General features: G+C 39.2%; 2 protein-coding genes across 5 annotated transcripts; both read right to left on the bottom strand.

The window, feature by feature from the left end:
- Positions 1 to 465: 465 nt before the first annotated feature.
- On the bottom strand, positions 466 to 3,720 carry si:ch211-215i13.3 (brain and acute leukemia cytoplasmic protein). Of its 4 annotated transcripts, none has more exons than XR_006845881.1 (4): positions 3,373 to 3,720; positions 2,948 to 3,092; positions 1,581 to 1,749; positions 466 to 1,449 (listed from the first exon to the last, which is right to left on the bottom strand). XR_006845881.1 is itself a non-coding variant. In XM_046417729.1 (4 exons), exons 1-3 carry the CDS (start codon positions 3,509 to 3,511, stop codon positions 1,630 to 1,632), a joined length of 384 nt encoding a protein of 127 aa, XP_046273685.1. In that variant the 5' UTR covers positions 3,512 to 3,720; the 3' UTR covers positions 466 to 1,449; positions 1,581 to 1,629. The 4 variants fall into 4 exon arrangements, 3 of the variants coding, with proteins under 3 accessions (XP_046273685.1, XP_046273686.1, XP_046273684.1); XM_046417729.1 differs by having other exon boundaries at positions 2,968 to 3,092; XM_046417730.1 differs by having other exon boundaries at positions 466 to 1,749.
- A 633-nt stretch (positions 3,721 to 4,353) lies between these two features.
- atp6v1c1b (ATPase H+ transporting V1 subunit C1b) lies at positions 4,354 to 12,200 on the bottom strand. The gene is made up of 13 exons (XM_046418280.1): positions 11,807 to 12,200; positions 10,965 to 11,145; positions 10,805 to 10,872; positions 10,538 to 10,623; positions 10,282 to 10,376; positions 10,022 to 10,113; positions 9,473 to 9,571; positions 9,092 to 9,160; positions 6,876 to 6,968; positions 6,327 to 6,420; positions 5,951 to 6,048; positions 5,655 to 5,778; positions 4,354 to 5,256 (listed from the first exon to the last, which is right to left on the bottom strand). Exons 2-13 carry the CDS (start codon positions 11,094 to 11,096, stop codon positions 5,158 to 5,160), a joined length of 1,149 nt encoding a protein of 382 aa, XP_046274236.1. The 5' UTR covers positions 11,097 to 11,145; positions 11,807 to 12,200; the 3' UTR covers positions 4,354 to 5,157.
- Between the last annotated feature and the right edge of the window lie 236 nt (positions 12,201 to 12,436).

The following is a 12,436-nucleotide window of genomic DNA, read 5'->3' as shown; positions in this document are numbered from 1 at the left end:
ACAATCATTTATATTTTATATATTATGTGATATGTACATCATATTCAATGGATCTAAGTCAGTTGTGTAGCTGTTTTTTTCTATTTTAATTCTGTTTTGTTGTGCAGTTTTGTTTTGTTTTGTTTTTTTGGTTTTTACCTTGTACTGTTGCGTGGTTTTCTTCCTGACAATCAAGTCTAATTTATCATATTGTACTACACTTTGCAATTTTGATCTACTAAACATGAAATTGTGTTCTAATATATAGTATATAATGCAGTCCATTGTTATCAATGAATCATTTACAGATTTACCGAACAGAATTTAGCACTTTTAAATGAGAAATGACTGCAACAATCACTCCTTCATGGGTTTCACAACTAAAAAGCAGATAATTTTAATTCAAACAAGAAAGAAAGAAAACATGGCAGATCCTGTTTGTTAAAATGTTTTCCATCTCAAAAGTTGCTCAACAGTTACCACAAGCAAAAAAAAAAAAAAAAAAAGTCTGGTCAGATTGTGAATTTTATATAGATTGCCTTTAGGTCATTCTCTCTCTATTAAATTCTCTCTCTATTAAATAAGTGCTTTTCTTAATGTGGTTGCTGTCAGTAGCAATTCTCTTGAGGACTTTGAGACTATTAGTAAGACCCCCATCTGGTCAACAACACCATCTGCTGGTCATAAATCTTTAGTTTCCTCATCCTGAATCGTATCCTGAATGCACTGTACTCTTGAGTGCTTTTTTTTCCATTTTTATGTATACCAGATAGATCAAGTGTTTTACTTCAGACAGCTTGCTTTTCATTTTGTTTGGCTGGATTGTCACAAATGCTGAATCAAACCACGATTGATTTATAGATGCAGATCAGTGTAAGCCACAAAAATGACACATCATAATACTAAATCGTGTAACACAGAAGATATAAGAGAACTGGAGAGCACATATTACTGAACATTTTTTTTAAAAAAAAGCAGAAAGTGAAAACAGGCGCAGTTAAGATCAAGATGAGTTGTAGGCACATGCGGGTGTGTTTGTTTCTTTATCTTGCAAAGACTGGAAAAGACAGTCTTCAGCCTTCAAGTTTCCATCCTCCAGTTTTTAAACAGCACTTCAGGGTCTTCTTTAAATGAAAATCATTTACAGCATTGACTGAGGTTAAACAGCATCATCATTGGTTCTCACACTATTGTTTTTTCACTCACAACAAAAGGAATATATTTGCACAAAGAACTGAAGCAGATTCTTTAAGAAGGTCCCACACAGAAAACATTTGATGTGCAGATTCTTATTATCGTGTGCATATGGAACGGTCTGTTCTTGGTTTCATTTAATTGGCTGAACACAGTGACACATTCCCTGGCTGGCACCATAAGCATAGGAGAAAAGCATGGTGTAGGGTTTGTGACCCACTCTGTGCTTCACACATGCATTTGCAATGGCACAACAAAGATGCAGCATCCTGGGATCTTTGGATGGAGACATATGCAGATGTTATAAATTTCGGAGATAGACAGCCAAGATCTTGCAAACGTCACTATCAAACATCGTGCGCACACGTTCTGTAAATCACCAACCCATCTTCTAATGAACGGCTTACAGCTCCGGTTGCCTTCCTCTTCACACAGTTATGGCTTGTCCTCATCTTTTCATCCAACACATTCCATCGTTTCAGCTTCTCCACTGCTGTTTATATTGACGGGCTGCCCGTCCTTAGACAAAGCACCGGCCTCCTTTGATGCCCTCCTCTTGGAGTCACGAGTGGTTTGCTGTGAAAAGAAGCAAGATTCTTATTGAATGTCACATCATTTAAATGTCACCACACTGGACAGAGAGCGACTGGGCAATGACATCCAGCTCAGATCTGAGTCACTGAATCTCTGTCCATAAGTGGAGGGTTAAATTAAAAAAAACACACACACAAAAGTGTGTGTTCCTGAGTCACTGAAAACGTAATTTTGTAAAGAACAAAGCAAACATTTGGATCACAGATCCCAAACTGAATTTAAACATGTGAACATGTCAATGCAGTGTCATCTGTCTGTTCCTTTCTATGTGCTAGTCATTAGTGCAAAAGCCCATAAACTTGCATTCTACGCACATAACAGGGTCTGCACTGAAGTTTCTCTTGTCTAGTTTTCTCTCATGATGAAAGACTAGGAAAACAGATGGTGGGAAGAAAGTGTTATGACAGGCCGTGTTCCCGAGAAACCAGCACATTTTCATACAGTTTATTGTTCTCAGTGCTTTTTCTCACTGCTTTACTTCATCCCTTAAACAGCAATATTTAATTGACATTTTTTTTTTACTGTATATAGTATAAATATACTGTCTTTCTCAAATATGCACAGAAATCTATTTCTTCTTTGCATATCACTTGTCTGTTCTAAATTATAAAATGTAAATTATAAGTCATTAGTGAAAACTACCAATTCTAATTTCCTTTATTGTTTAATCCAATCATCAGCCCAAAACATAGACATTCACTTTAGTTTGCTAATTGACTAAGAGGTGATAGTATTTATTTTTGTATTTACTCATTTCAGAATCTTTAATACAATTAAACTATTTTTTTTGTCCAACTAACAGTCCAAAACACAAATATGTCCAGTAACAAAAAGAAAAGCAGCAAATTCACACATCCATAGAAATCTCTTATACTAATAGCATACATGGCTTCGGGTTCTCTTCTCCTCTCTCTTGTGTGTGCAACTTTTCTTGCTGCCATTTTGGCCATCTGCCTTGAGATAGAGGTTTACAACTTCACTGGGACTTACCTGCTCAAATAAAAGTTCAGCAACATTCAAAAATCGGTCCCTACACTTGGTATAAATATATTAATGGCTGCTTTCCGATTCTCAGTCCTGCAGAGCAACTTGGCAGAAAGACTGCATATGAGAAGTAAATACATGTGTACAGACACAGGGGCTGTTGGTGTTAATATGTAGCACTCAGATATTCCAATACCTGCTACCAGTGACACCTACATCACTCAGGGAGCGCCTGGGTCTCCTCTGGTGGTTGGAGCCAGTGGATGCGAGAGCCTGCTTCCCACACTGGGTGCCTGTGGTCACCATCCTCTTCTCCCTCAAACTGGTCTCCAGCGCTTTACCTTTAAGACAGCAGCGAAGAGCTCCAGTTATCAGCTGAAACACGGTGAGATTCTTGTCCTGCTTTTACATTAAGATAACGACGGAGATGCTGCAAAACTGCTGTGTCAGGGAGTTGACAGCTGCTGTTTGTGTTTTGAGCGGTTCCTTTAGCTTTCTTGTCAACCGTATTTCTAGTCATTTTTTAACACATGTTTTTTTTGTGACTAAAGGAGCTTGTATTTTGAATGTGGCCTTTGGTTTCTGGTAAGAAGAGACAAAAGAAGACGACGAGGCTCTTACTGTTTGCTACTGGTAAAGAGGTCTCTACGTCCGTGTTAGTGAGCCACGTCGATTCCGTTTCTCTGGTCCAGCTCTCGTGGTACCTCGGCTCAATGATCGCGTCCGCCCGACTCCCTCCACAACCCATCGGGAAAACCATCCACGGCAGGTGCAGCTGACACGGGCTAAACACGGCTCGGTTTGCCTCACAGCAGCCGAAGCATCTTCCCCGGATCTCTACTGCAGATCCGTCCGTGTTTCCGTTTCCATCATCAGTCTTATCTGCTGCTGCGCTGTTGATGCTGCTGGAGGAGGAGGAGGAGGAGGCTGATGCTGCTCTCCACAGACAGCATCTGGATAACACACACACACACACACACACACAGGAGACACCTGCGTCATCGAGCGAGGGGGGGGGGATCCTGTCTGACCGCTGATAGGCTGTGAGGGAAATCAACTCCAGCTAGTGTCACCACCAGCACCACCATCATCATCATCATCAACACACAAACATGCACCAATGGTAATCACTAACACACACACCAATCACAAGTCCCCTTTTAGTGTTTATAAGTAACATAATGAAGTTGTAGTTTTAGGGTATACAAGACTCCATCCAATCTGCAGCTGTGAATATTGATAAGGTGTTCATGGTCACAGAGTTGCTCCATTGGAACAGTCTTCACAATTAATGACCTGAAAGACCTGAAAAGGAGCAAATCCCAAACTTGTTCATATTAATGGGTTATGAGATAGCCATCATGTATGATTTATTATTAATGAAGTCATCAGTTATAACTTATAAACCCTTTACTAGATTTGTTAGAACCAAAAGTAACTAATAAATTCTGAATTATACAGAAAATGAAAATAGATAAAAATGGAATAAATTATATATTTTTATGTTTTTCTTAGGTCTGATTTTGATGTTGGTTTAATTCAGGCTGAGAAAGTTTACAAACTTAAATCTGCAGTTAGAAATCACAGTGAGCCAAATGCAGGTATATTTCACATAGACTATTTATTTTTCACATTTATTTTAAACGTGGTTCAATTTTCAGTGAAACCGACAATACAGTATTTGCACATAGACCTATCAATATATTTCTCAAACTGTTTAATATACAGAAATTATAGGAGCATACAATCAGCAAACATATTGCTTTTTTATACCGTAAAATGACCTTGTCTCAGTAGTTCACAGGATTATAGCTTGAGTGGGGGAACTGATGGTCAACATCTACTTGTAAACAGACATTTCTTACGGGGAGCTAAAACACATCACATTCAAAAACTGAACAAACAAAAACATACTCACCGATTTTAGAGGCTTTAAATAAATACTATATTTAACAGACATTTATTTTTATGCACATTTCACCCCCACACACGTGTACTGTTGCTTTAAATAAAGTAGGGTCACATGAATAATAAAAACAATAATAAAAAGGAAGCATTTTTACATGACATCTTGAAGGAATGTCAACCATTATGATGGGAAACGCAAACTCGGAAAGCGATTCACACTTACAGCATGGAGCAAAGAGGAATTGATGACAAAGGAGACGGTCCCTATTTGTTAAGTCGGGTCAGAACAGAAATTCAACATCTTATTCAGTATGGACCCAGGAATGTGCACGTGAGCAAGAGAAAGAAGTTGAGAACACAAAAGATGATAAAACTGAAGAAACAAGGTGGCCTTGGAAATTAAATTAAAGCCCGACATGTACACATCGCCATGTGAACACGCCACATCAGACCACTACTGCACACAAAGAGAGGGAGACCAGAATGATCGCAGTGTATCTAGACTTTGAAGTCCAGCAGGTTGCAGTCGATCTTGTAGTAAACATAAGGGTAATACTCCTGCTGGCTCAGGTTCAGCCCAGGAATGTCCATGGAGGCCTGCAGAGACACGGAATTACAAACACAAAATTCTCGGTTGTATCCACATATCAATGTATTTTGGTGTACCAAATGTGGTTTCTTTGTTTCCCTGGCATGATGACTGAGGTTTTGTGGGTTTCTGAAGGAAACTTCATCTTTTAAATTTTACTGATAATCATTTACAAAAATCACTTGGCATGTCTGATCCACAACATCAAATAATAAGCTGCACTCAAATTTTTAACTGCACATTCAGTTTGCAGTCTGGTTGTATCAGTCACAGATCAGTTAAAAACTGGACAGCTAAAGAAAATGCATGTTTGACACGCTTATGACAACAGACACAAAAGGTGACTGAGTCCCTCCAACCTAAAGTGAACAAGGAATGATTATTGTCACAGTAATTTTAGACTCACGTCAATGATGGCAGCACTGCTGTCCAAGTGCTTGTACAGGTCGTAGAGCACCTCCCTCAGCTTCTTCATGTTCTTCTTGTTGGGCTGGAGCAGCATGGCCTGAAAGTTCACTGGCAGTCCATATCTGCAAAACACAACAAGTCTGTCAGGCCCACATTCAGATATGAAACTACTCTTAAATTAAAAGGATGGATGGAAGAATCTACAAATGATTGGAAGATCTAAAACGTGATGATACCAGTCATAGAAAGAGAAGCACGCTGACGAATTTGGCTGCCGGGTCTTAACTTGCTTACCTCAATACCGACTCCACAAACACTCGCAGAGCTTTTATGTGAATCCATGCAATGAAGGCTTCGCTGAAATTGACTTTCAGCCATCGTACTAAAGGCCCCTGGGTGGACAAAAACAGCATTATAATAATTATAACATTACCTGTCAACTAACTCAAATGGAGGGGTTTTCTTTATGAATTATGAGTGAGCATAATGACAGATTAACGTACATGACGGCTGCTTTAAGCCATCGTTTAACATGAGCTGCAGGGCCACAGCTGCTCAAGTTCAACAAAAACAAATAAACATAAATCTGAAGCAAAATATTTACATGAACTTCTTTCTTCTCTACTCTACTGGTCAACAGTACTGCTTGTGAATAAAATGGCATTCGTACAAACTGTTTCTTCTTGTCAGTGGACAAACGCGTCATCTCTTCTTTGTCTGCCTTCATCTCCTCCTCATTGTATTGGAAATCACGCACTATGAATCTGGGCCAGGAGACACAGTGGAGAGGCGGCAATCAGTTGTCAGCAAACACATATATGTGTAGGAACACACACTCAAGTACACTCCTGAAAATGGGCTACATACAAACACACAGACATAAATATGATCACACACAATGAGATCCCTCTGTCATGCTAATTGGAGAGACAGTTGAGTGCTCACAAAACTGCATTTGTTACAGAACTATTTTTAGAGCTTAACAAACCAATTCCTGCGTTTACGACTAGGTAGCCCACTTCATTCATGAGGCATCATTACAACCCTTTGGCTGTGGTTGATTTCCCAAGAGCTAAATAAACATCATTCATGGAAAAATACAAAAAAGAAAAACAATCTGCATATCGAATTTGTGAAAATCACCCTCTGGTAAGCTTTACGCTTCAGTTCTTTTTAATAACTCATCTTCTTAGAATAAAACTGAAATTGAATAATTTACTTGTTTTCCCTGGCCTTGTGCTTGAAGTCATCTATGGCCTTCCTGAAGAGCGTCACGCTGAACAGGCCACTGTCGTTGTCTTCAAACAGCAGTCTGCAGGAGAGGACACGAGGTGACAGATCAACACGAGAGCTCACGGTGTTGTTGACACACTTTCGAAAGGCTCTCACATACAGAGTGGCATACTTGTGGGAAAAAATAATAAGCACAGTGTTACCTTTAACTGAATACTTCTACTTCACTACATTTTGGAGCATAATGTTGTACATCTTGCAGCAGTGAGATATCTGATAGCCTTATCTTCTGGTTACTTTACAGATTTGGATTTAGATGAATACGAAACGTAATCAACTAATGAACTGCGATGTCTACATTCACCTACCCAGCAGAATATAAGGCAATTAAAAGTAGCCCTACCTTTACCAGCTGCAAGATTACTGCCGCTCATCACTTCAATTGCATTTTGAGAACTTTTATCTCACAAAACTTTTACTTTTTTACTTATTTCACTGTGGTATTCCTGTTTTTACTGAAGTAAAATAATCACTGGCCCAAAATGCCGAGAGGTATTATAGCATGGCAAAATCCCTGATATTTGACAAATACATATCATCTCACATCCTACACCCTCCTATCCTCCTACACTGGATAATAAGGTAACACACTTAATTTACGCTTTAATTTTTAGACAATCCACTCATGTCTCTCAGCTCACTACAGAGCATGCCTCATCTCTGCAGGGTGGATGAGATAGCTAATATGATGGTCTACTCCATTTTGGACTCTTCAGTCCTCTCTGTTCCTTTTATCAACACTGTCAAGATGGTTGGGAATTGGTCAGCTGCATAACTTGCACTCACTGGCCAAAAATAAATTCTACATAAAATCACTGTGCAAATTTCATGTCGACAGACAAATCCACTCAAAACGAAGTGATTTCCTTCTGTGCATGTGGTGTCAACAGTAACCACTCCTCAGATCGAGTCGCTAATGCAACATGAAGGACATGTTCTCTCGCTGGCCTCCCACTCACAAGCACAATATTCTTAATATTCTTGCAATAAACACATAAACCAACTGTGTTTATTAGGACACTATTCATAAAGGTTATATCTGAAGTATTTGCAATTAAGGATCAATTCAGCATTACCCAAGCAATCAGTCTGTGCCAGGTTTTGAATGTAGCTGTTCACAACCAAATGAATCACCAGAAAATTCTCGATCAGGAAAACTAGCGCGGAAGACTTTTCCAGTTCTAGGTCACATCGGCAGATAGTGTCCCATATCTGTTCTGGAAAGACAGGTTGCTAGGTTACAACGCCACACTGAGCCATATCCGTCCCAGCACCCGAAAATAATGCCTCAAATCATCTGGCCTCATTGGCAAAAGGTCAGTTGCTTTTCACATGTCAGCCACATAATGTTTTCCATTCACATATGACTCTCTTGCTCTTTACAGGTCAACCGTGAAATGGTTCCTGTTCTGACAATCAGAGCTAAGCAGAAGGCTAAGCCAAAGGTAGAGGGCCAAAGGATGAGAAAAAGCAAAGTGAGAAGATACACCACTTATTGGAAAAGTTTGTAATCACCTGTTATGTTTCTTTGTCTTTTCTTCAATAATGGATATTAAAACATAGATTTAAAAAAAGTAACAAAACTTTATGATTCAGACCCTGCATGTATTACTTACATTTGAAATATTTATGGCCCCCCAAAAAACGATAATTAAATAATTAATTGATGTTGTTGCAGTGCTGCGTGACAAGGCAGAATACTGCTGCAATTTGGATTTTGAATTTCTTTTCCAGTACCAAAAAAAAGCAACTCTGATCATGATTGAGTGACAAAGGTGTAATGTTCAGCTTGTGCTCCATGATCCAAACCCCTGACTAACTGGTTGAACCTTTGTATGGCTTTTTATTCTTCATGTACAAAACAAACCCCAGTACATAATAAAATTTATCAGTAAAGAGGACTTTCTACACTCTAAAAGAACTACTCAAAAACAAAGAGTAGTGCTCTCATACATCTGAAAATCCAAATTTGGTTATACACAAGCTGCTGCCTATACATAAAACATAACTACTGAGACTGAGCAGTACTGGAGTAGAAATGTGTTGTATCTCTCTGAATGTGGCAAAACTGTCTTCATCCTGTGGTTGATTATTCACAACTTTATTTAAAAGAAAAGAACAGAATCATTTGGTTATCCTTACTTAGTTGAGCGTGGCACCACCATTTCTGCGAGGGTTTCATACTCCTTCTGCCAGTCTGCGTAGCTTGTCCTGTAGAAGGTGGAAAGGGAAAGATAACAGCAATGTTTTTTCTTTTTTACACCAATTCCAGTACTGATGTATTGACACATTAGATCATCATAGTACAATTTAACTGTGATGATGTTGATGGAGCCTCTGGGACATCACATTATTGGACACTGAAAATGAAACTCTGTAATATGAAACATATGTAACTCACGTTACATTTCAGATTGTTTTAATATAGCTTTATTTAGGAAGAACACTCCATAATATCTGCTATAGATACAGTAACATCTCATTGCATACTGGACATATAGATAGTGATGTAGGTGGACTTACTTGGGGACAACCACCAGCATGGTAATCAGATACTCTGAGTCAAGTACAAAGTCCTCTTTCTTCACTATTTCAGCCAAACTCCTGGTCAACAAGCTCCCCCTAAAGGGCAACACAAGCAGTTCAGATTGTCAGACAAATTGTGCATTTAAGATGTTTAGTGCACACGTATGGTACAAATCTCATCCTCTTCAGTGATACCCAGACATGTGACATTACTCAAGGGAGGCTGCAAAATGTCATATATCTACATTTTGGTAAAAAAAGAACTTGTGTCTAGAAGCTAGAGCAGGAAATCAGGGAGAGGGTGATGTCTAAAATATTATGTACAGTGAGATTGTACTTCCTGTTTGTAACTGTTGCATGTATGATGTATGTGAAAAGATCATTTTCTTAAACTGACTCACATGAAGGTCCATATTACATAAGGGCATAGGACCCTCTGTCACATAGGAATATAACCAAAGATAAAATAAAACCTGACCATGTGTGATTACGTGCCCAAATTACAGATAATATGCAGTATATTAACATCATGATCATATTACTCACGCATTCTTCCTCTCCAAGTTCTGCAGGTTTCCCTTCAGGTTGTTGTAGGCTGAAGCTCTGGCCTTCAGGTCATTGTCTATCTGAGTCGCTTGCTGGAAATCAAGAAAAAGATATGATCTGTTATGTGATTGGTTACAATGCTATTTGTCTCAGGGATATTGTGTAACTGGCAATGCTTGTTCTCTGTAGTTTATACTGTTGTATGTTGCAGGGCAATAATCAAATGTCATGTCCATATGTGCGCAGGTTTTCCAAAATACCTTGGAGATGATCTCAGAGATGTTTTTCAGTGACTGTTTGATTGGATACTTTGCCATGTCCCACTGAAATCTGGTGATATAGGTGACCAGGTCAACTGTAGATGGTATAAAAAGAGTGATTAAAGTCAGCAGCATTAATTATCTGCACTAACATAGACTGATGATTGTATGTCTGTACACACGGTAACTTATCAAGTCTCTCTTTGAAGTCTTATAAACATTATAAGACTTTATAAGACATTATAAGATTCATTACCTCCATTAGCAAGTAGGTTCTCCTGGACTTTGTCTCGACTGTCCTCCAGAACGTCGGCCATGTACTGAGCGACCTTCTTCACTACACTGAAACACAACGCAGGGTGAGGAGAGGAGTTAGAGAGCAACACAAGGGGTCAGAAATAAAGACGAGAAACAACAAATGAGACCACAGTGTCCCATCATCATCATCACAAAACACTGTTTCAAATACAGAAGGCATTTTACATTTCACATTTACATTTCATTAGGTAATTGCAAAGTTTACCTCTCCACAAAAGTGTCTAGTTTTGCCAGTTCATCCGACAGACCCACTAAAACATCTAATGTTCCGACCTGTTAAAAAGACAAAACACACAAAAATATTGGCTAGTCTGACTTCTTGTATTTGGATTCCCTGTAGTGGAGATTACATACGACTGATTAACCTTGAGATCAGGGATGTTGAACTTGTTGTTAGTAGACAGGCTGTTGGTGCGTGTGGTGGCCACCATCAGCTTGTCCCACGTCTGCTGGCATGTCTTTTCCCCCGGAGCGGAGATCAACCAGAATTCTGTCATGGCTGCTGGTAGGATGTTTGTCCACCGGGCCTTTGATGCGAGGAAGTCACTGAGGGTGAGGTAAAAGAAAGCGTATTATAGAGCTCTATTGTGATTTGTGATTCTAATGATAAATACAATGAGGCAATAAAAAATTGTATCTCCTTGCACTGTATTTTCTTCAAATTATGCTCATGTTTCTTTAGTTGAAATACAGGGCGTGAGTGTTTTCCCACTATTGCATGAAAGATAGGAAGTTGTCTGTAAGCGTCCACTATATGAATCAAAGTCACATTATAAAGCCCTTTGTTCCTCTTTTGACTTCTTAATTTGTTTCTGAATCACGAACTTCCTCACATTCCTCCTTCGCTGTAATATGGACACTGAACCCACACTCATACAGTGTGATTGAATCAGTAAAGAACAGTGGAGACAGCTCTCCATATCTGCTGATTGACTGTCATATGATCAGTTTCTGTTCCGTAGACATGTGAAATATTGATCCCCCTCTTAATTTAAAACCGGGTACATCACGTGACTAGAGGCTGCTGCTCTTTAGGCTTGATCTGCTGATCATCCTCTAATAATAAAAAAAAATCACTGACAGACAACAAAATATAACTGGTTCATACATGGTTAAATCCAGAGTTAGCTTGTTTTTGGTGCAAGCCTGTTTGCATTGCAGTCTCACGCTGTCACGACGTCAATAATCGGCGTATTTTTGGACTTACCGACGTATTTAACGGCTTCCGTAAATTGTCCACACGTTGTACTTCAGTAGGATAGTCCCGACTTCCCATACGTAGCGCAAATAATAGCAGGTTTTCGACTCAACGGTCCTTCAAGAGAGCATCTCACTCACAGTCAGCTGATCAGTGAAGTGGTTGTGTGTCTGCGCAAAGGCCGCTGCGCACTGTGCTAGCTTCACGTGACCGACAAGACCTCGTGACATTCAGCCGTCGATCTCCGGCCGTTCCAAGTGAAGATTAGTTTTTGGCTGTAGTTGTTTCTTCATCAAAGAAAGTGGTATTACTCTTTTTGCTCTCCACTTCTTGTAATGCTCTCTTACATTCGAAAAAACATGATTAATTTCAGCTGCATCGTTTTTGATAAATTACAAGTATTAAAATTAAAATAAACAAGTATTTACAGTATTTCCGGTAGCACTTAAAGGCAGCATGGGTGTTTGTTGTGGCAGCTCAGTAGCTAAGTGCCTCTCAATATCGACCTCTTCTGGTAAGATGTAACCACTACATTATTTAACTGTTAAACTCTGGGTGGCAGTAAATCATTTTCTACAAACTTAAAATTTTATTAGCGACGACTGGTTCAGCCATTTGCATTTTCTCGACAACCGATGT

The sequence above is a fragment of the Scatophagus argus genome, chromosome 17, assembly GCF_020382885.2.
Source record: "Scatophagus argus isolate fScaArg1 chromosome 17, fScaArg1.pri, whole genome shotgun sequence".
NCBI classification, from domain to species: Eukaryota; Metazoa; Chordata; class Actinopteri; family Scatophagidae; genus Scatophagus; species Scatophagus argus.
Note: the sequence above shows the minus strand (reverse complement) of the source record. Positions and strands in the feature narration are given on the sequence as shown.